Consider the following 22,644-nt stretch of genomic DNA (forward strand, 5'->3'; position numbering starts at 1 on the left):
GCCAGGTACGCGGCGTACGCCCTTTCATCTGAAGTAGAAATTTGGCTATGCACTTTCATCTGAAGTAGAAATTTGAGCCAACCCACGGCCTGGATGTAGGAAGCTACAACCAAAATCTCATGGTTTAGGAGAAAATCTCCGTTATCAAGTGAATAAACTTCAAAGGGTCACAACACTTGCTTTTCCGAGCATTTAAGACCAACTAATTAGGCACCCATAAGCAAGGAGAAGAATATAAAATTCTGAAGTTTCACTTAACCTACCTGTAATATTGTGCAAAGCAGATATCAACTTCAATACTCGAGCAGTGTAACTTACAGGAACAGTAATATCATGTTTCCCAATTGCGCTAAAGCAACGAATATCTCAATTGAGTATACAGGAACCAGGACCCAACCTGAATCTAAATCACAATTATCATAGCAATGACAACTACATCCGATTGAATGTTTCTGAATTATCCCCACTAACACTACATATTTGACCTTGCTGCCAACATAGACTGAGTAGTTGGCGTTACAACATCTGAAGATAGTCAATCGGACTTGCCCTCCTGAGCTCCAATTTCCTGCAGGTAGTGCTCAGCATCAAGGGCAGCCATGCACCCTGCAACATTTCAATGAATAGAACAGAATTAGTCGAAAAAATATTGAATACAATTACAAAGAGTCAGCAGAGATGCTTAATAGGAATCAAATGGTATAACTAAGTCACATTTTCATGTAAAATTCGGTGTTGAAGTTGACAAGAACTATTTCAAACCTATTGCTTTAGGTCAGATTAGAAGGGAGGGGAAAAACACGGTTAAAAGATACCCCAGCTAGACTTTCAGAAGAAGTTCAGCTGTACTCTTACATGTTTCTGGAAGCTAGAAATGTCATTTCCATTTCTCATCAATTCCCACTTTATGTGAGAATAATCATTCCCAATGAGATGTTAGGAATCAGCATTCACATTAAGTGAGAATTAAAAAAAATACGTAACTTTTCAAATATGTTTATTCCCATTTCATTCTCTAATTACACCCAAACGTGAAAAATGAAAATAAGCATTATGGCCTCACATTAATTCCATTCCATTCCTTGTTTCATCCCATTATCACTTCACTGGATTCCCGCGTACCAAACAAGGTGTAAAGTTAAATCATAAGTACTTCAGGAATAAAATGGATTGACATGATACCCTGAAATTTCTTGTTGACAAGCTAGTGTAGCTTTCCTAGTCGCTTCCAGTTTCCGAGACTCACCCATGATTTTAAGTTTTCATCCCTTAACTGCCTTAAGAAAACCCAGGTTTATTAAGATTCGCTGAGGCATAAAACCATTAGGTAAAGGTTAAGTTTGTTTAGATTGTCAGTTTCCACAATTAACAATTTCATGATCATAGCATGTACTAGGATCCTTGTCATGCAATAAACTGAATTCTCCATATATTTTTCTCTAATGAAATGTTCTCGTACCCATGATAAAGCATACAAACAACATCACCCAAGAAGAACCACTTGACTTCATAACTGACTTCTTTTTGTTTAACCGGGAAAAAGGCCAAAGCATAAATGAAGATGAGAAAGTTATTAACAATTCGTGATAGAACAATTATTCAGGGGTGATTTTAACTGATAATTAATAAGTTAGAAAACTGACATGCTTAAGAACTATAAATGTCCCCGACACGGCCATCCGACACGCCGACACGAGGCAAATCCTAAAAAATACATAGGATACGTGTGTTCAACACGTGTGTCCGACACGGACACGACACGACACGGCTTCATGTTATGCGTGTCCGTGCTTCATAGGTCAAGGCAACAGAAGCCGGCCACAATTTTCCATCTTGGACTCATGTAGATTGGATTAGTAGAGAGAGAAAATATGTACTAAGCAAGATCTTGTAAACAGTTTCTAGTGGATCTAATAAGGAACTCAACAGTTAATGTTCATTAAAAACATAGAAAGAAGGGTAATTCGGTCCCATTTCATTTAATTAAATTTAGTTAGACGGATTCAAAATAAATAAGAGAATATTCTTGGTATAGCCTAATCCTTATGGGGCCAATAACAGCAGGTTAGGTTTTTCCCGACTTATATAATTCGAGGTAAGAATATGAAGTTATTAAGATTTCAACAGTGACCAGGGAAATAAAAAGATTTAGGTGACTATTGGACAAAAATCCACAAAAGTTCAATTGAAAAGACTAGTGATAATCGAGGCAAATAATAATTTTATGTACAAGATTTTATACTTATGTAAAATACTCAAAAGTCGGATCTTTTCTAAATTTAGGTTTTTAAAAAAGATTCATTACAAACTATAAAGATGCTGATATTGCGATGAAACATAAAAATGTGGGAAATCATATCATATGGAGGCAACCATTACCTGAAACATGCTTCAGCAAATTATTTTGATGACACGAGAAACAAATAATCAGAACTCAACTATGTACTGCGTAAAAAGATAATAACCCAAGCAACTTTAAATAAATTTTTGTAGTGATTTACCCACAATCTCATGTGTAGATCCACTATCATTTACTTTTGGTTCCACAAGCAAAGACAGCAGCATGGATGCTCACAAGCCCTATGGCAAATATGCTAACTTCCACTAACTCGTCTGTATGCATATGCATGGTTTTTCTTAAAAAGAGTATTCAGTCACGAACAACTGGATTTCCAAGACACATGCAAACGCATATAAAATTAAGCTGAAAATGCATTACATTGGAAGGCAAATTTAACTTGTGAAAGAGTATGAATTAAATCGAAAATATGCTTCATCATTCTTTAATTATTTAAAAATGGTGGATCGGGCTGCCATCCATCCACAGAGATAAGATCAAATCCATTGGGAATAACTATTAGTGCATGGATATGGATAAGTGTCAGTTGTCATACACATGGATAGAACTCAATCGTTAAATGGCCATTACCAACTGACTTGCATATGACCATAATTTCTTATGTGTTTCAACACAACATCTCATGGTGCTGCACACCGATACTACTGAAGGTGTCATATTGGTTCTTATAATTTAAGTTGTTATGACAGTCACCTAAGTTGCCAACAACATGGCATAACCGCGGAGCTCCAACAGTTGCCCTTCCGCTGCAACAAAGTAGCGCAAAGGAACCTGAAGAGTGTACCAGCTCAATTCCAGAGCCTCTACTTTCTTTTTGTTCACTACAAACTGAATTGCATACGCCACATCAGTCCATTATGCGCTCCAACACAACACCTCCAGCTATGCACTCCAACACAACACCTCATAGGTGTTGTAGGCCGGTACTGCTAAAGGTGTTAGATTGGTGCTTACAATTTAATTTGTTATAAATCTGAATGACACCATTGTCCAAGTTGCGAAAAACATGACACAATCGACAGAGCTCCCGAGATTGTCATCTTCCTATCGAAATCCACTGCAAAAACTTAGCGTAAATGAATCTAAAGAAATTCAAGTGTTAACACGAGGTCACCATGATGTGTACAGAAGACCTTTACTCCATTAGATGCCCCATTGTTGTTGACCCAACATAGCTTAGCACAGTTGATTAAAGCACCCCCCCCCAAGGTGGCTGGCATCAATGTTCTAAAATCTATATGGGCTTCAGTTATTAAGCGCAATTTTCATCTAATTAATACCTAAAATTAGTACTCTCACTCAATGTTGTAAAAAGCGCTCTAGTCGGACGCCTAGGCGCAAGTGGACCTTTAGCCGCCTAGATTTGGTCGGAGCGCCCAATCTAGGCAGCAGTCCTACCGAGGCGGCCTGCTTAGCCTAGCTGTTTAACCAATCCCCCCCCTAATGTTAAGTTAAAACCCAGCCCAAACCTATTTAGAAACCCAACCCTGAACATAACAAACCGCGAGACGCGCTTCACTTAAGTTTACAAACCTACGCTCTCACCCCCCATCCCTCTTAATTCACTTCAGCGCCGACCTAATCTCTCAAACGCCTAACAAACATGCTGGCATCTCCTATTGTCCTTGATGAACACACTCTGAGCGCTCGTCGCCGGCATCGCAAGCTCCCCGCTCGACACAGCCACCCCTCGCTCCTCTCGACCGTGAACCCCGATTCACCCCTCCTACTCAAGGAACACAACGCAGCATGCCCGCCATCTGACGTAGGCTCCGCTGCCAGCCACCCCCTCCGCTCGCTCTCACGAACGAGCCCGACGCGACCCCGCTCCTCTTAAGTACCGCCGCCCCGCAGGCGCGCCACAGGATCGCAGCAGCTGCCACCATCACGATTCGCAGCTTAATGTCCTCTCCTCTTCTCTTCAAGGTAGAATTTCAAACAAAAATATTTTTTTAACTGTTTTTTAATTTATTCACTATTTTTTATTTTAGTTAATAATGATGTTGTTCAATTCTAGTTTAATTTTGTATAAAGATCACTTAGACAAGAGTAAATAGTTAATCTTGTTCAATTTAGTTTAATTAGTTAGTTTAATTACTTTAATTTAGTTTAATTTAGTTAATTAGCTAATCTTGTTCAATTTTATTCATTGTTTCGAATTTTAGTTAATTTTAGCTTAATCTTGTTTAATTTTAGTTTAATTTTATTCACTTTTCAATTAAGTTAATTTTAATTAATTTAGTTAATTAATAATTGAGACTAAAATATTGTTCAATTTTGTATACAGAAGAGAAGACTAAATAGATGTCAGTACTTAATAGATCAAGTTATGTGATTTATTTTAATTTTTTATTTGTCATGATTTGATGATTTAATCTATGAATGGTTTGTTTGTTGAATTGTTGTGATGTAGAATGTCGAATATTCCTCCTCCTAAGGAATCTGCGAAGTTCCACCTCTATTCTCATGAAAGCTCCTATGAAAGATAAAAGAAACTCGAAAGATGTTGATTGGGATGGGTTTCTTCCGGATCTAAATGATTTGTGTGTGGTACAATGTAAATTGTGGTTGCACAAGAAGAAAGAGATCTTTAGATTGAAGCAACATATTATCGGCAAAGGAAATAGTTACATGAAGTGTTCTAAGATTTCGGCCGTTGATAGTAAGAAGATGCAAGAAACTATGAATGTCAATTTCAGGAGGAAGAAACTGCATCATGGAGTTGCAAGATAAAGCACAGCTTGACAAGCTGGATCCGACAGCTATTGAAGAATAGGAAATTGTCTCTCCTACGGGGGATCTTCAAAGAGGTCCAAAGAGCCGACCGTTGGGCCGATGGATGCTTATACTAGTAGCGATCCTAAGCTAGCAAAGAGATTAAAGGAAAAGATGATTCATCCTAGAGTGAATGGAGTTTATACGAAGGAGAAGAGAGATTGGGTCCACAAGCATATTGCAAGAAGGGCATATGTGAATGACATTCCTTTTCATGTAATCTCTACTGATCCTTTATGCGGATATGCAACGTTATTGGGGATTATGGACGTATCTATCGACCTAGCATGTATATGTTGAGAAAATCATTGTTGAGAGAACAGTGAATGACACTAAGGAAAAAACCTCCGCCTAGTCCGCTTAGGCGTACGCCTAGACCTAGGCGGTACCTAGGCCGCCTAACTAGCGCCTAGCGCCTAGGCGGTATTTAGGCTGCCCACCTAGATTTTACAAGCGTTTAGGGGAACATTGTCTGCTTACGTAGATTGCATCCTGTAGGCCTTAATTGTGATTTTATGTGCCGTAGCCTACACGTTCTCCAAACTCCATTAACCTCCAAATATGAACATCACCACTACCTCCTCCGACCTTCAGCAAAACCTCATCGACCACCACTTAAATGAAGAAAGAAAAAAAACGTCCAAAACCCGCTTAGACGCCCGCCTAGGCGACTAAGCGCTGGGCGCCAAGTCCGACGCCTAGAAGCGCTCAACGTTTAATGTAACATTGGGCATGACTTTCTACAAGTTGATTGTGTGCTCCGAGGACTCACACACAGGGATTACATTTTTGAGTGGGGGATACATGCATTGAGGAAAATGGGGCACAAAAGGTCATCCAGATTGTCACAGATAATGTTTCTGCAAATATGACGATAAAGCAGAAATTGAAGGAGAAGAGACCGAGTATCTTCTAGACCAGTTGTGCAGTTCATACTATTAATCTGATGCTTGAGGAAAGTTATAATCATTCAAAACAACCACTGATAAAGCGAAGGTCATTACCGTCTTCATCTACAGCCACCACAAGATCTTGAATATGATGCGCCACATGTGTAAGACGAGGGATATTATTAGACCTAGAGTCACTCGCTTCACCGTTGCATTCTTGACTCTGCGGAATGTATATGAGAAGATGCTAAAGCTAAGACTCATGTTCTCTGGTGGAGAATGAAGGAAAAGCAAGCATTCCAGGATCGCAGGGGGTAGAAAAGTGGACGTCACTGTTCTGTGTGAGAGTTTTGTGACAATAGGTGAACAGGTTATTGAAGATCTATTCCCCCTTTTTTTGCATATTGATGGTGGTCGATAGCGACTACAGACCTTCAATGAGATTTATTGTGGGGAAGTTTGAAGACACAAATGAGGAGATTAAACTTGTTTTGAAGAACAAGAAGAGCCTATGCAAATCGGTGATTGATATTATATATTCCAAGCCTAAGGATCAATTATATTCACTCTTGCATATGGCAACTTATGTCCTTAACCCTTCTTTCGAGATGATGTTGCTAAAAACTCTAGGGAAGGGAAGGAGGCGTTCATAGATGTGGAAATGCTTTATCCTAATGAGGAACATCAAGCTGAGGTTACTAAGGAGTTTATGGAGAAGTACAGAGAAAGTAAGGGTCCATTTGGCAGAAGTTTGATGGTGAAAGCTAGGTAGAAAGTGGACTTCAATCTAGGTAAATTGAGTTTATAAATTGAATATATCAATCATAAGTTTTTTTTTTGCACCGGTGAATTCAACTAAGATAATGAATTTGCAGCTAGTTGGTATATGCATGGCGGTGATTGTCTCTTTCTACAAAACTTAACAATGAAGGTTCTTAACCTCACTAGCAGTTCTTCTGGATGCGAGAGGAACTAAAGCACATTTGAAGGGGTACAGTACACAAATATCTAAAATTAATAAGATGAATTATTCATTTATAACTTTACTAATTTGTTCTTTTCTTCTTCAAAGATTCACACGAAGAAGAGAAATCGATTGGAGTCGAAGAGGTTGGAGGATCTTGTGTTTATGAAATTTAATGCCAAGTACAAGCAAAAGAAGAGAAGACAAAGAAGTGCTAACAACACAGGATCGTACTATAGCACATGTATGGATCCTAGATGGAGTTTCCCCTGATGACGAGCAAGAGACTTATCCGGATTTGGGTGTTAGTTAGACGATGGTGGAGAATGTATCCGGAGCGACTGAGATTGCGGCGAACTGGAGGAGTGAGAGAATATGAAGAGCTGCAAGACCTTCGATGATTACTAGCAAAGAAGAGCCTCTCGCCTCCGACGATGATGTCACGGATGAGGATCAAGACTACAAGGACATGAACTAAAAGGAGAGTGATCATGCGGTGGGGGATTTCCATGATGATAATGATGATTAGATTATATTATTATATTACGTGTTAGACATTTAGACTATTCGTTTTTTTATTCTTGAGCATTAGACTTATGAGTTTGCGATATTATTTACTGGTGCGGTGACTTATTACGTTGGGCATGGTAATGCTTCTTACTATTTAATTACTATATTCTTAGCTATTTAGGATTTGTGCATGGTTGATTATGGATCTAAGATTGCTATTTAGTTTTTTTATAATTTTCTAGAAATTTGATTCATGTTTTTATTAATTATTATAATTATTTAATATAAAAAATAATTAAACACCTAGGTGCTGCCTAGACGCTAAGCCCATACTCAAACGCCTAGTCCGCCTAGCGTTTTCTATAACATTGCTCTCACTATGCTTGATTCCAACCCTAGTTGGTCATTAAACCTACCCAAGAAAACTAAAGAATAAGGTAAAAAAATTTCTTATTTTATATTAATTTTTCTAGATTTTTCCTAAGTTTAATCATTTTTTAATTTATTTTGTAGTTTGAAAATTATTATAGCATGGATAAAATTTCAAAATTTAGGGTTTTATCAATCATGAGTGACATGAAAATTAATAAATATAGATGTAATTAAACAAACTTTTATCAATCTATTCATTAACCTAAAAAATATAGTATGGACTTTTTATAGCTAAAAAACTACAACTTTTAATGGGATTAATGAATAATGAAAAATGATATTCATCTCATTGGGTTTTGATATCAATCATGATCTACAACATCTATGTTGACATTGATCGAATAAATTAAATCGTAGATCACATTATAAACAACTGAGTTTTCTCGAGTCTATCCTCATGGAGGGTACAATTTTTCCTCATTCACGCTTTAAACTTATCAAGTCACGCTTTAAACTTGTCAATAGAACCATGTGACTTTTGTTTGACTTTAAGGACCCACTTGTTCTCACAGACTTGTGCCTAGCATGCAGGTCTGCCATGTCATAGACACGATTTATCTTCGTAGGCTACATGTCATCTTTCAATGCATCTATCCATTTCTCAACATTGGGGGCCAAAAAGCCTCATGTAAGGACCTTGCAAATGTGATGTCATGTAGTGCCACCATAGATGTATCTCCCACAATTTGACAATGATGACGAGAGATCAGTTGACGACCACTACATCTAATTTTCTGAGATTCATGTGATGGCTGTATAGGATCAACAAGATCAATGATGGGAATGTCTCTTCCACTGCCTCTAGGAGGCTGAGAACCTTGGTCCCGATGCTCAATGCGACTATATAGTGTCATTTCTTTGATCTCAAACAAGTCGAAGTCTTGGTTCATCTTCCCCTTGTGAAAAAATTCCTTCTCAATGAACTATGCATCTTGCGACTCAAACCTAACTTCTTGTGCTCTAATGAACATGTAACCTTTAGAATGTTTAAAGTAGTAGATAAATATGCATTTCTTCCCCTTGGGGCCAACTTCGCATGTGAATAGGAGTGGTGTGCCCACGTCGAGCACTATGGCCATAAATCGCCTAAGCTGGATTTTTTAACGGTCTAAGGCTCACAGGGTGTGGGATCGGTAGCCTTGGAAGGCACACAATGTAGTAAATAAGAAACAATCACAAGTACATCTCTCCAAAAGAGTATATGTAGGTGTTTTTGCCACATCATGGACCTCACCATACCAAACAATGTTCTAGTAGGGGTACTCAATTGTCGAACAATTCCTTTCTTCTCACACAATTCCTTGAGTTGTTCAGAGATTGAATATTAGTGATATGTCCTCACTCAATTTCCTCTTTACAACTTTTTATTAATTCCTAATTTCCTATAACAATATAACCCATCTTTATTAAATACCACTACACATGACAAGCATAAGAAATGTTACAAGTAACAAGCACCCTCTCCCACTGCATAATGGATATGAACTATAATCCAGCTTCATAAGTTTTCATGAATAAGCAATGTATTAACTATCGGATATCCAATAAATATCAAACAACCAGAATCCATATCAGATTACGAAAATTGGGGAAATATCGGTGATACACAAAAAAATCGGAGTGTCTCATATCAGATGTTCATACATAACTTAACATTGTAATATGTGATCTAAACATATTAATGAGTTCTAAACATAAGAAATTACATCATGACATATGTTTAGAGTTTAGAAAAGTCGAGAGTGGAGAGATTAGGGAGATGGATTTTGTGGCTTTTATGGGTTCAGGTCAAACCTAAACGCACTATCAAATTAAAAACAACCCGATGTTGCCGATATCTTCAAGGGAGATATCAGCCGATATTTCTGACATCGGCCGATATATCAAAAAATATTAAAAAGTAGATAACGCTATAAAGTCATAAATATCATTGTTGTAATGTCTTTAACCTGATATATCAACCGATATAGTGATATATATCGGCTAATATAGTGATAGATTGGCCGATATTAATATGTTGTGGATAAGGATGGCAAAGGCACCTCCTTGGGGATCACTAATGATGCAATATGAATGTGAGAGTTCTAAAAGGCTGGTGGCAAATTGTTTGCACCCATGTTGCTTGGTTACTTGTAATTTAAAATCATACATGTACCCGACACGTACCAAACTCCTTGGATACTCCTTGCATATATCCATACATTTATTTAGGCATGTACTCATTTATACAACACATGTTTTAATTAAGACATTTATCATACATTTTTCGAACATATATCCTACACTCACTCCACTTCTTGAAACTTATTGGACACATGCCAAGTTTTAAATTATGATTTTGAAGGGTCATTTGGATGTATAGTTCAAAAAATAGTGATTTTCGAATTTATAATCCATATAATAAAAGAAACATAAAAATGTTATACGAATTTTAATTCCCATCCTTCTTCTCATATAAATTATTAAATCCAATACATAATAATAATATATGTGTATAAATATTTATATAGTTGCGTCCTTGTACCCTACCTTTTACAAATTTGTCGTGGCCCGTACCCGTACCCATGCAACATAGGTTTGCACTATCTAGCTTTAGTGTTATCACCTTCGGATTCCATCATTCTAATACCATATATCAAAATACTAACAAAAACACTTATCACAGCTTAAATAGGTGGTATAGATAGAATAATTGATAGATCTTGCCACCATTGACCATACTTATACATGGCAGGTCCAAGGTTACAAAAATCCTCCCATTGGGCAATGTTATTTAGAGTTAATAAATACTTCATTTCCCCTTTTCACTAAAGTGAGTTAGATACCCCTCAACGTTTGATATTTTCTTTTAACAAAGACCTCGCGTATTTGCTCGACAAAAATATTTGTCCTCTGTTTAACAGACTCTGCACACATTCATCGCCTATCAAATAAAAAAAACACCACCGTCCACAGTTCCTTCCTTGTTGTTTAGGTCAACCAATAGTCCTTACTGGTCCAATAACTACAATTCTATCAGTCTCCACAGCACATAACCAAACTATCCTAAAAATGTTTACCTCATCTTCAAATTGAAATGAGGCCTAAATTTCATGACTGCGATTATTTCTAATCCTTTTAGTAACTTGACCACTTATCTGTCACGTTTTTGCTATCCTGAACTTTGCTCCTCAGCTGGCTAAGGTTCAAGATTACACGCATCATACAAATTTTACCTTCAATTCCAATGATATGCTCACAACCATAATCGATGCTTGCCAAAACTATAAATTTTGAATCCATATCATCCCAAATTCATTTGCAAACACTTGCAAATCCTTCATTCACACCCTAAATCCCATAAATGTAATCCATGTAAAGGAAAACAGATTCAAAACAATGACCCAAATCCTAATACATCTTCAGCCTTGTGACGCTACCTAAGGCACCATGATATTGCATGAGCTAGGAACACAAAATTATATATGTACCTAATTTGCATCTGAACTACTAATGAAACAGTTTATTTAATTGTGACATTAAAAAAAAAAGAATTTCAAGCTCACGAACCTGATCCAGCAGCAGTGATTGCTTGCCGGTACTTCTTATCCTGAACATCCCCAGCTGCAAAAACTCCATTCACACTCGTCTGCGTGCTCCCCGCCTTGGTCACAACATACCCATCAGCATCCAACTCAAGCTGCCCTCCCAAGAACTTAGTAGCCGGCTCATGCCCAATAGCAAAGAACAACCCCGAGACCTTCAGTTCTGTCACCTCCCCGTTCACAAAGTTCTTAACTTTAACACCCCCAAGTGCCCCGTCTCCAAAAGCTTCCACAACCGTGGAGTTCCAAATTACTTCAATCTTAGGGTTCCCTAAAGCTCTTGCCTGCAAAACTCCAACTCAAATTGAGCAACAAACAACTGCACATCAACTGCTCGACAAAATGTCCATAAGAAAACACATACCTGCATAATCTTGGAAGCCCTAAATGTATCCCTGCGGTGAATAATATAAACCTTAGACCCATACTTAGTCAAGAAATTAGCCTCTTCCATGGCGGAATCCCCTCCTCCGATCACCGCAATTGGCTTGTTCCTAAATATCGGCGCCGCTCCATCGCAGACAGCGCATGCCGAGATCCCTCGGTTCCAGAACTCATCAGCTCCATCAAAATGCAGCCTCCTCGCCACAGCCCCAGTAGCCACAACAACGGAATCGGCCTCCACCGAAGTCGAATCCGTGAAAACCTTGAACGGCCTCTTCGAGAAGTCAACAGAGGTAACAGTTTCGGTCAAGATTTGAGTCCCGAACTTAAGAGATTGGTTCCTGCAGCGATCCATGAGCTCAAACCCTAGGATCCCCTCGGGGAACCCGGGAAAGTTCTCGACGTCGGTGGTAGTGGTGAGCTGGCCTCCGGCGGCGATGTCGTTGGCCATCCAACCCTCGAAGAGGATGGGCTTCTTGAGCTCGGCACGCGCGGCGTAGATCGCGGCGGTGTGGGCGGCGGGCGCGCTGTGCCGATGATGCAGACGCGCGTGCGGAGGGGGACGGACGTCTGTTGTCGCGGCCATGGCGGTGGAGGAGGCTGCGGCGGCGGCGCGGTTGCGGTGGTGGTTGCGGCTGAGAAAGAGGACGTTAGGGTTTTGACTTTGTTGAGGAGGGGAGCTTTGAGCGGAGGCAGGTCATAACAGAGTTCTGGGGGCCTGGGGGGGTTTTGAGTAAATTTTGTGGAGGCTGGGGGCCTTGTTTTTAATTCTCACGGGTCTTCGGTTCGTTCAGAATTGGCCATTTTTGAGGTCAGGGTCGAGAATCTAGAGCGCTTGGAGTCGAAGATCAGGTTTCGGATTCATACTTGGCTTCGCCCGTGAGGGTCGGATCTGTTCACACTGGCTGCTTTGCTTTGGGCATCTTCATGTCTGGAGCTCTGGCTGAAGGATAAATAAATTTCACAAAGACCACGAGGAGATAGAGTACGACTCCTATTAACTTTAAGTTGATGTCTACCAAACTTTCTAGTTATTTATTTATTAATATAGAAAATCTTTTCATATCATGAAAGGATCCCTAAGCAATATGAGTGGTTAAAAAATTTGATGGATAACTTTTTGTTATTCATTTAAGTTGACACAAGTTTTGCTCCGAGGAGATATATCAATTGTTTGAAAATATATAATATTGCAAATTAGTTTTAATCAGATAAAAATATCACCAAACATTTATGATAACATGCGAAAGTTACCCGACGATAGATAGACGCAAAGTATATTCACACAAGGACGAGTCTAGAACTGTTCTATTTTGGGACCAGTATCACAGATCAGCAAATAAAGTCAAGCTTGTTCAAATAAATCATCTTTGATCATCTTGTAGATTTCAAACAAATTATCCTCCATACATTTTGAAGATACGAAGGCTCGACTATAATCTAAATTTCACTGTCCCAATAAGCCAAGAAACTCAATTCAAAAGCTACGTCAAAATTCAAATACGCTTTGATCCTAGCCCTTCACGAAGTAGAATAATACAACGTGTTTAATAATCGCTGATGAGTTAAACATTGAAAGACTAAATGAATATTTTAAAAAAAAATTGCACATTTGTTACATGTTTACAAAAAAGACTAGGTTTTATGCACGTGCAATGCACGTGGTTAAATGTCATGGTTAAGTATATGTGGTTTACATCCTTACTAAAACTTGTTCTTCGGTTCCACTTTGATGGTTTTTGCTTACTTACATCTCTAAACTTTAGCATTGTGATTACTTAATTTGCTTCTGTTAGATCTAAACCAAAACTTGAGATCTAAAACCATATAGCCATGATTAATTCAAAGAGATTAACAAGAATCATAAATGAGCGGAAGCTTATACCTGAATCCATAGAAGAAAACTTGATTTGGGTTTCAATGATCTTCTAACCTTAGGGTTTCTCTAAATCCGAATTTCTTTCTCTAGATGGGGGTGAAGAGAATTAGAGAATGTAACCCTAGGTTAGGGACCATAACCCCTTATTTATAGATGTTGTACTTTTGTAATTTAGCCCCTCAATAAATCACAATTACAACCTGGTATCTGCACATATAACCCCATGATTTTATTTAAATACTCAATTAACCCAAATTAATTGATCACTTTAGTGGGTTATCCTGAAAGATAACAATACACATTGATTTAATCATATGTGCCCACAAATAGATTTATTAGATTAAATCCAACAATCTCCCACTTGGGCACCATATGATTCCTTAAATTGTGTATAACCTTATGAGCTCAAAAATTGATATCACTGAAAAGGTATTTCTGAACAATCTCGTCCATTGACTATATCAATATAGGATTAAAGCGGCCTTCGTCACATTTATCGTGACTCGACCCATCAATGGTCACATATACCAATACAATCAAACGACATAGATCAATCATGGATGTGCAGCATGAAAATTACATGCAATGTGATCAGTACATGTCTATTTTCAACTGGTCCTCCTTAGTGAGGTCAAAACCAAACATAATGTAACAGAGTGTCTTAACTGAATACTTTATTCTGATCAGACAATACAACCAAACATAAAGCACCACAATTACAAACTCCCACTAAAACATAATATCCTCAAATAATACCACACCCATATGAGCAGTATGCTCATGAAAGACCTTAGGTGGCAATCCCTTAGTAAGAGGATCAGCTATCATGGAGTTTGTCCCAATGTGCTCTATGGATATCTGTCCACTCTGTACCCTTTCTTTCACAACCAGGAACTTAATGTCAATATGTTTTGACTTAGTTGAGCTCCTGTTGTTATTGGAATACATTACTGCAGATTTATTGTCACAATATAACCTTAGTGGTCTTTCAACATTTTCCAAAATGCGCAGTCCCGTGACAAAATTTCGCAGCCATATTCCCTGATTGGATGCCTCATAGCAAGCTATAAATTCTGCTGCCACAGTGGAGGAAGCTACTAGTGTTTGTTTGACACTTTTCCATGTTATAGCTCCTCCTGCTAACATATAAATGTAGCCTGATGTAGACTTTCTGCTATCTTGGCATCCAGCAAAATCAGAACCCGAATACCCAATGATCTCTAATTTTTCTGATTTTCTGTATGTGAGCATGTAATCTTTTGTTTTCTGAAGATACCTCATAACCCTTTTGACTGCTATCCAATGATCCATACCAGGGTTGCTTAAGTATCTGCCTAACATCCCAACAATGTACGCAATATCCGGACGCGTACATACCTGAGCATACATTAGACTTCCTACAGCCGAAGCATAAGGAATCTTCTGCATTTCCTGAATTTCAAGGTTACCTTTAGGGCACTGATTGAGACTAAACTTGTCTCCTTTAGCAACAGGGGTGTCACCTGGTCTGCAATCTTGCATGCCAAACCTTTTAAGTACCTTATCGATATAGCTCTTTTGTGATAATCCAAGAATACCCCGAGAGCGATCTCGATGTATCTGGATCCCTAATATAAAAGAGGCGTCCCCAAGATCTTTCATCTCAAAATTCTTTGATAGAAATCTCTTGGTTTCGTGCAACATGCCTATATCATTAGTGGCAAGCAAGATGTCATCCACATACAGAACCAGAAAAATATACTTACTCCCACTGAACTTGTGATATACACAGTCATCAACAATGTTCATCTCAAAACCGAACGAGATAACTATTTGTTGAAACTTATGATACCATTGACGAGGAGCTTGCTTGAGTCCATAGATGGATTTCCTTAATTTGCAAACCATATTCTTTGGGTCTCCTGACACAAAGTTTTCTGGTTGCACCATATAAATCATCTCATCAATGTCTCCATTGAGAAATGCAGTCTTAACATCCATCTGATGTAACTCAAGATCATAATGAGCAACAAGTGCCATGATTATTCTGAAAGAGTCTTTCGATGAAACCGGAGAGAAAGTCTCTGTATAATCAATGCCTTCCTTTTGAGTATAGCCTTTAGCCACAAGACGCGCCTTATACCTCTCCACATTACCGTTTGCATCCCGCTTGGTTTTAAAAATCCATTTACAACCAATTGGTTTTGCACCTTCTGGCAATGGGACAAGTTCCCAAACCTTATTGTCTTGCATAGACTTATACTCTTCATTCATGGCATCAATCCACTGTTGAGAGTTAGAACTTTTCATGGCCTGAGAGAAGTTGATTGGATCATCTTCTAACATTCCACTACTTTCCTCATGTTCTTGGAGAAATACAATATAATCATCCGGAATAGCATTTCTCCTTTCTCTCGTGGATCTCCTTAATGGCACTGGTTCTTGAGGTTGTTGAGTTTGTTCTTCTGGAACAGGGAGTTGTTCAACATTATCATCTTGAGGTTCCGGATTTACTTCTTGAGCAACAACAGGTATAGGAACCTGAATATTGTCAAAAGTAACTGTATGGGTTGGATCTGAAGCCAATTCCTCCTCAAAAGCAATGTTTCTAACCTTATTTCTCCCCCCAAACTCAACATCCTCAAAGAATGTTGCTGTTCTCGTCTCAAAAATATTCCTTATAGTGTGATCATAGAACTTAAAAGCCCCTAGAGCGTTCAGAGTACCCAATAAAGTAGCTGCTAACTGTTTTGGAGTCCAATTTCTTTTCATTCGGCCTATAAGGCCTTGCCTCAGCTGGACATCCCCAAATATGTAAATGCTTTAAACTGGGCTTTCGACCAGTCCAAAGCTCATAAGGTGTTTTAGCAACTGCTTTACTTGGTACTCTATTCAGAATGTAAGCTGCTGTCTTAAGTGCTTCTCCCCAGAGTGACTCTGGTAAAGAAGAATGAGCAATCATACTTCTTACCATATCCTTAAGAGTCCTGTTTCGTCTTTCAGCTACACCATTCATGCTAGGTGAACCCGGCATAGTGTACTGTGGGACGATACCGCATTCCTCTAGGTATCTAGCAAATGGTCCTGGACGTTGTTCACCTGAACCATCATATCTACCGTAGTACTCACCACCACGATCAGATCTGACGGTTTTAATTCTTCTGTTGAGTTGATTCTCAACTTCAGCTTTATAGGCTTTGAACATGTCCAGAGACTCAGATTTTTCATGAATAAGATATAGGTGCCCATAACGTGAGTAATCGTCTATGAATGATATAAAATATTGTTGACCATTCCAGGATTCCGTAGGGAATGGCCCACAAATATCCGTATGTATCAATTCTAAGACATCCGAAGATCTGTTGGCACCTAATCTCTTCACTTTGGTCTGTTTTCCCTTGATATATCCGAAAAATCAAGGGAATCCAAAATACCATCAGACACAAGACGCTCAACTCTACCTTTTGAGATATGACCCAAGCGTTTATGCCATAATGTTGCCGAATTTTCCTTATTTAATTTACGCTTAGTACCACGCGATTCCGCATGCAAAGTTTCATTATAAGAAGTAATTGTATCAAGCAAATATAGGTTGTCATAAGTACTCAAATAACCGGTTCCCACAATATTTGAATTAAAAGATAAACTGAATTGATTGTTTCCAAATGAACAAGAATAACCTGATTTGTCCAATACAGAAACAGAAACCAAATTCCGTCTAAAAGACGGTACTACAAAAGTATCTTTTAAATCCAAATAATAACCAGTTCCTAACAACAACCTAAAGTGCCCAATTGCTTCCACATCTACCGATTGTCCGTCGCCCACAAAGATGTGTCTTTCAACATCACTTGGCTTTCGGTAGCTCAGACAACCCTGCATAGAAACACTTATGTGAGTAGTAGCACCAGAGTCTAACCACCAAGTGTTTCTAGGTACTGAAGCTAAATTAACCTCAGAACAGACCAAAGTAAGGAACGTACCCTTATTATCACGCCAGGCGTGATATTTTGTACAGTCCTTCTTTACATGTCCAGTCTTTTTACAAAAGAAACAACTCTGATTATCCTTATGTTGTTTCTTCTCAACTGGACCCTTAGCAGCTTCCTTATCATTCTTCCTTTTCTTGCCCTTATCCTTAGAGGCATAGGCCAAATGAGCACTTTCTGTCTTATCTTGCTTCAACCTGTCTTCTTCTTGCACACAGTATGAAATGAGCTCATTTAGAGTCCATTTCTCCTTTTGACAGTTATAACTGACCTTAAATTGGTTAAACTGTGCAGGAAGAGACAACAAAACCAGATGCACTAATAACTCGTCACAAAGATCGAGTTTAAGTGCCTTAAGCTTTGAAGCAATATGAGACATTTCCATAATGTACTCCCTGATATTTCCTTTGCCCTTATACTTCATTGAAATCAAGCGAGCTAAAAGCGTGCTTGTTTCTACCTTATCGTTTTTCGCAAAACGCTTCTCAATTTCGGCAAGGAAATCTTTAGCCTTAGTAATCCCTTCGGATTCTATGCCCCTGAAGGCTTCCGGAACGCCGCGCTTAATGATCATAAGACTCATGCGATTTGAACGCTCCCACTTCTCATGCTCCTTCTTTGCATCAGGAGTGCTATCCGCATTGAGAGGTTGGGGTTGTTCAGTTCTTAATGCATAGTCAAGATCCATGCAGCCAAGAACAATTAATATGTTCTCTTTCCAAACCTTGAAGTTTGTCCCATTTAGCATGGGAATTGAGTTGATGTTAGCAGAAATTGTTGCAGCAGATGCATTAGCTGAAATAAAACAACAAATGCTCACATCAATAACCATAATCAATAAAATTCAAATAATGACAATCCCCATCCAAGATACCGGCACAACATTAATATCAAGTCTTTGGACAGTAATATTAACTTGTAAGTGATACCTTGTTGCAATGATCAAACATTGACAATAACTCATGTCAAATAATGAAACTATCTTTGGATCGATTCATTATTCACATGTAAACCTTATAATTGTCACACGCTTATCATCGCAGATGTGTATACAGTCTAAATAAATATTAACCTTCCTTTGGGCCGATTAAATATTTACACGAAAGCATACACACAAACATCTCACATTCCTCATGAACAATCTACACAAGAGAGGTTACTTTGGCAACTTCTTGTTTCAATTAATCAATTGGAGTGAGAGACAACCTTAATACCTTAGTGTCATAATATTTGAATTAAATAATTGATTAAAAACCAAATTAGATTTAAATTAAAAGGTTTTAATTTAAATCAACCGAATTTCCAAAAAACTTAATTGGGGTCTCACAGCTTAATTAGGGCCCATAACTTAATTGAATAAATTAAGTATACCAAAGTGGACCCATGAAAAGCCGAGGCTTAACCATAGTGAACACGAAGTTCACTTGACTTCGAACGCGAGGTTCGACTGTATTGAGTACGAGACTCACTTAAGCACGAACGCGAGGTTCGTTTAAGAACGAACGTGAGGTTCGTTTGAAAAATAAACGCGAGGTTCAACTTGAGAACAAACGCGAGGTTCGTTAAAAAATGAACGCGAGGTTCGACTGAAGCACGAACACGAGGTTCGACTGAAGCACGAACGCGAGGTTCGTCTGAAGCACGAACGCGAGGTTCGACGGAAGCACGACGCGAGGTTCGTCTGAAGCACGAACGTGAGGTTCGTCTGAAGCACGAACGCGAGGTTCGTCTGAAGCACGAACGCGAGGTTCACCTTAGAACGAACGCGAGGTTCGTTAAAATTAAGCTTGACGCTCACCTGAGTTGAGCGCGAGGCTCACATGAGAACGAACGCGAAGTTTGTTAAAATTGAGCTTGACGCTCACCTGAGTTGAGCGCGAGGCTCACATGAGAACGAACGCGAAGTTCGTTAAAATTGAGCTTGACGCTCACCTGAGTTGAGCGCGAGGCTAACATGAGAACGAACGCGAAGTTCGTTAAAATTGAGCTTGACGCTCACCTGAGTTGAGCGCGAGGCTCACATGAGAACGAACGCGAAGTTCGTTAAAATTGAGCTTGACGCTCACCTGAGTTGAGCGCGAGGCTCACATAAGAACGAACGCGAAGTTTGTTAAAATTGAGCTTGACGCTCACCTGAGTTGAGCGCGAGGCTCACATGAGAACTGAACGCGAAGTTCGGTTAAATTTGAGAACGAACGCGAGGTTCATTTGAGGTAACCACCTCCTTAATTTTCGCCACGTTTCACGCACGAACCCTTAGGGTTTCAAACTGAAACCGCCGCCATTAAATCAAAAAACAGATCTAGAATCAAAAAATGAGTTTTTCTTGATCCAGATCCAAGAAAAAACCGCCGAAAAATCAAAAAAAAACTTTACTGTTCACCCGAAAAATTTTCGTTACTGTTCATCCAAACAAAAAAACTTTACTGTTCATCCGAAAAATTTTCGTTACTGTTCATCCGAACAAAAAATTAAATCTTTAACCAGAGATTTAAGATCAAAAAAACCCAATAAAACTTAAATCCCTAAGAATTAATCAAGGTGGCTCTGATGCCACTTGTTAGATCTAAACCAAAACTTGAGATCTAAAACCATATAGTCATGATTAATTCAAAGAGATTAACAAGAATCATAAATGAGCGGAAGCTTATACCTGAATCCATAGAAGAAAACTTGATTTGGGTTTCAATGATCTTCTAACCTTAGGGTTTCTCTAAATCCGAATTTCTCTCTCTAGATGGGGGTGAAGAGAATTAGAGAATGTAACCCTAGGTTAGGGACCATAACCCCTTATTTATAGATGTTGTACTTTTGTAATTTAGCCCCTCAATAAATCACAATTACAACCTGGTATCTGCACATATAACCCCATGATTTTATTTAAATACCCAATTAACCTAAATTAATTGATCACTTTAGTGGGTTATCCTGAAAGATAGCAATACACATTGATTTAATCATATGTGCCCACAAATAGATTTATTAGATTAAATCCAACAGCTTCAATGTTCGTTTAAATGAACTACACCCAATTTAAATTTTCATATTGATAATTAAATTGACAGAAAATAAATGTAATCTGAAATCAATTTGAATTATTATGTCATTGAGACCGACATGAAACCAAGCTTGGCCTGAGAAAGTATAGCATTGCAAAAGCGAAAAACACTTCAAAAGATAACGTTCTAAAAGGAAAATAAATAATTAAACCTAATCAGAGAAGATGATTGGTTAAAAGTGGGCTAAAATGACACAAAAGATAATATGGAGTTTGTTCCTAATCCTTGATAGATTTAAAAAAAAATCATAAACTAATAATTAATGATAAATCTAGTACACTTTTATATAATGAAAGCATCCACATAAGCACTTTTAAAAAAAAGTTTATTAAAATCCAATCTAAAGATTCCTAATTTACTCACAAAAACTATTCTATAAAATATTCAGAAAATAGTATCTTTCGTTCCTTTTGTTTTATTTTTTATTGAGACATTATCAATCTTTCTCCACCTTTATCTTTTTTGATAAAATTAGACTACTTTTAGATGTTGAAAAAGGATAGTAAAACCTTAAATTAAAATTAAATTTACATACCTCAATGAAAGAATATCAAACAACTATTTTTTGCTAAGTTTTGAAATTTTAGTCGCTCTTTCGTGATTTTGAATCTTTAAGGGTGTGTTTTGCAAATTTTGAAACTTTAAGAGTATTTTAAAAAAAATTAATTTTAATTTGGGTGCTTGTAATTTTCATGTTTCATGTGCTGGTGGTAAGTTTTCGATTGTCAGAATATTTCTTGCAACTCTAAATTTTGAGGGTATTTTTACAATTATTGAAACTTTGGATTGTTTGTTGCAAAATTTAATTTTTTAGCGGTCTGCTGATAATTTTTGAGATTTGATATGTATTGGTTATAAGTTTAAATTTTAGGATTTTCTGTGCTTTTTAGTTTTTGAAGGATTTTTTTTGTAATTTTTATAACTTTGAGGTTATTTTTTACATATTTTAATTTTTTAGTGCTTGATGGTAATTCCTTGAATTCATCTTTGTTATTCACAAGTTTTAAAATTTCAAAATTTTAGAATACTTTTTTATTATTTGAACTTTTGAGGGTGTTTTTATAGTTTTTAAAATATTGAGGGTTTCATGTTTGTTGTTTTAAGTATTGAAACGTCTAGATGTTTTGTATAATTTTAAACTTTTAAGGGTGTTTTGTGTAATTTTTAAAACTTTTTGGTTTTTTTCCATACTTCATATATTAAAGCATATTAATCTTTAAATTATTGACCTGTAAATAGTTCACATAGGATTAGGATGTGATATCATTATGTTACAATAGATTAAAATTTAAATGAAATATTTTAAATAGTCAAGAGTAATATTGACTACGGAAAGATTTTCTCGAACTCGTACTTTTAAAGAGAGTATAATATAATATAATATGTAAGGTTGTCTTGTTTAATCTGTAAAATAGCATATTTATTCCCTTATTCAGTGTACATGTGGTTCAAAACATCGACACTATATTGTCTATTATCGCTCCTGTATTCATGGATGTAAGAGGTTAGAAGGAATTGTGTACATATATAAGTTCAAATTTTCTATCAATTTTGATAGTCAAAGAAGTTTGCGTGTAACTTTTTTGCTTTCTTTGTGCATTTTAAATTATTGCATAATAATGTTTTCCCTATATTAGTCCCTTAGATTTTTAATATGTTCTGATTGCTCGCTCAAATCACTGAAATTGTTAGCAAATCCCTAAATTATTTTTATTTTTTTTAAAATCTAGTCCTTAATTCATTAAACTTGCCAATAGATCCTCTTACAAGTTGTTTGAACTTAATCTTTCTAATGAAGAATAGCACAACAACATATGGAAATCGCGGGACCTAATAGCAA

The 22,644-nt window shown here is 37.5% G+C and overlaps 1 protein-coding gene across 1 annotated transcript; it reads right to left on the reverse strand.

The window, feature by feature from the left end:
- On the reverse strand, positions 270-12,787 carry LOC109843692 (thioredoxin reductase NTRB-like). Its single transcript, XM_020412644.1, has 3 exons — positions 11,879-12,787; positions 11,480-11,798; positions 270-606 (listed from the first exon to the last, which is right to left on the reverse strand). The coding sequence occupies exons 1-3, from the start codon at positions 12,482-12,484 to the stop codon at positions 536-538; spliced, it is 996 nt and encodes a 331-aa protein (XP_020268233.1). The 5' UTR covers positions 12,485-12,787; the 3' UTR covers positions 270-535.

Source organism: Asparagus officinalis, chromosome 5, assembly GCF_001876935.1.
Source record: "Asparagus officinalis chromosome 5, Aspof.V1, whole genome shotgun sequence".
NCBI lineage: Eukaryota > Viridiplantae > Streptophyta > Magnoliopsida > Asparagales > Asparagaceae > Asparagus > Asparagus officinalis.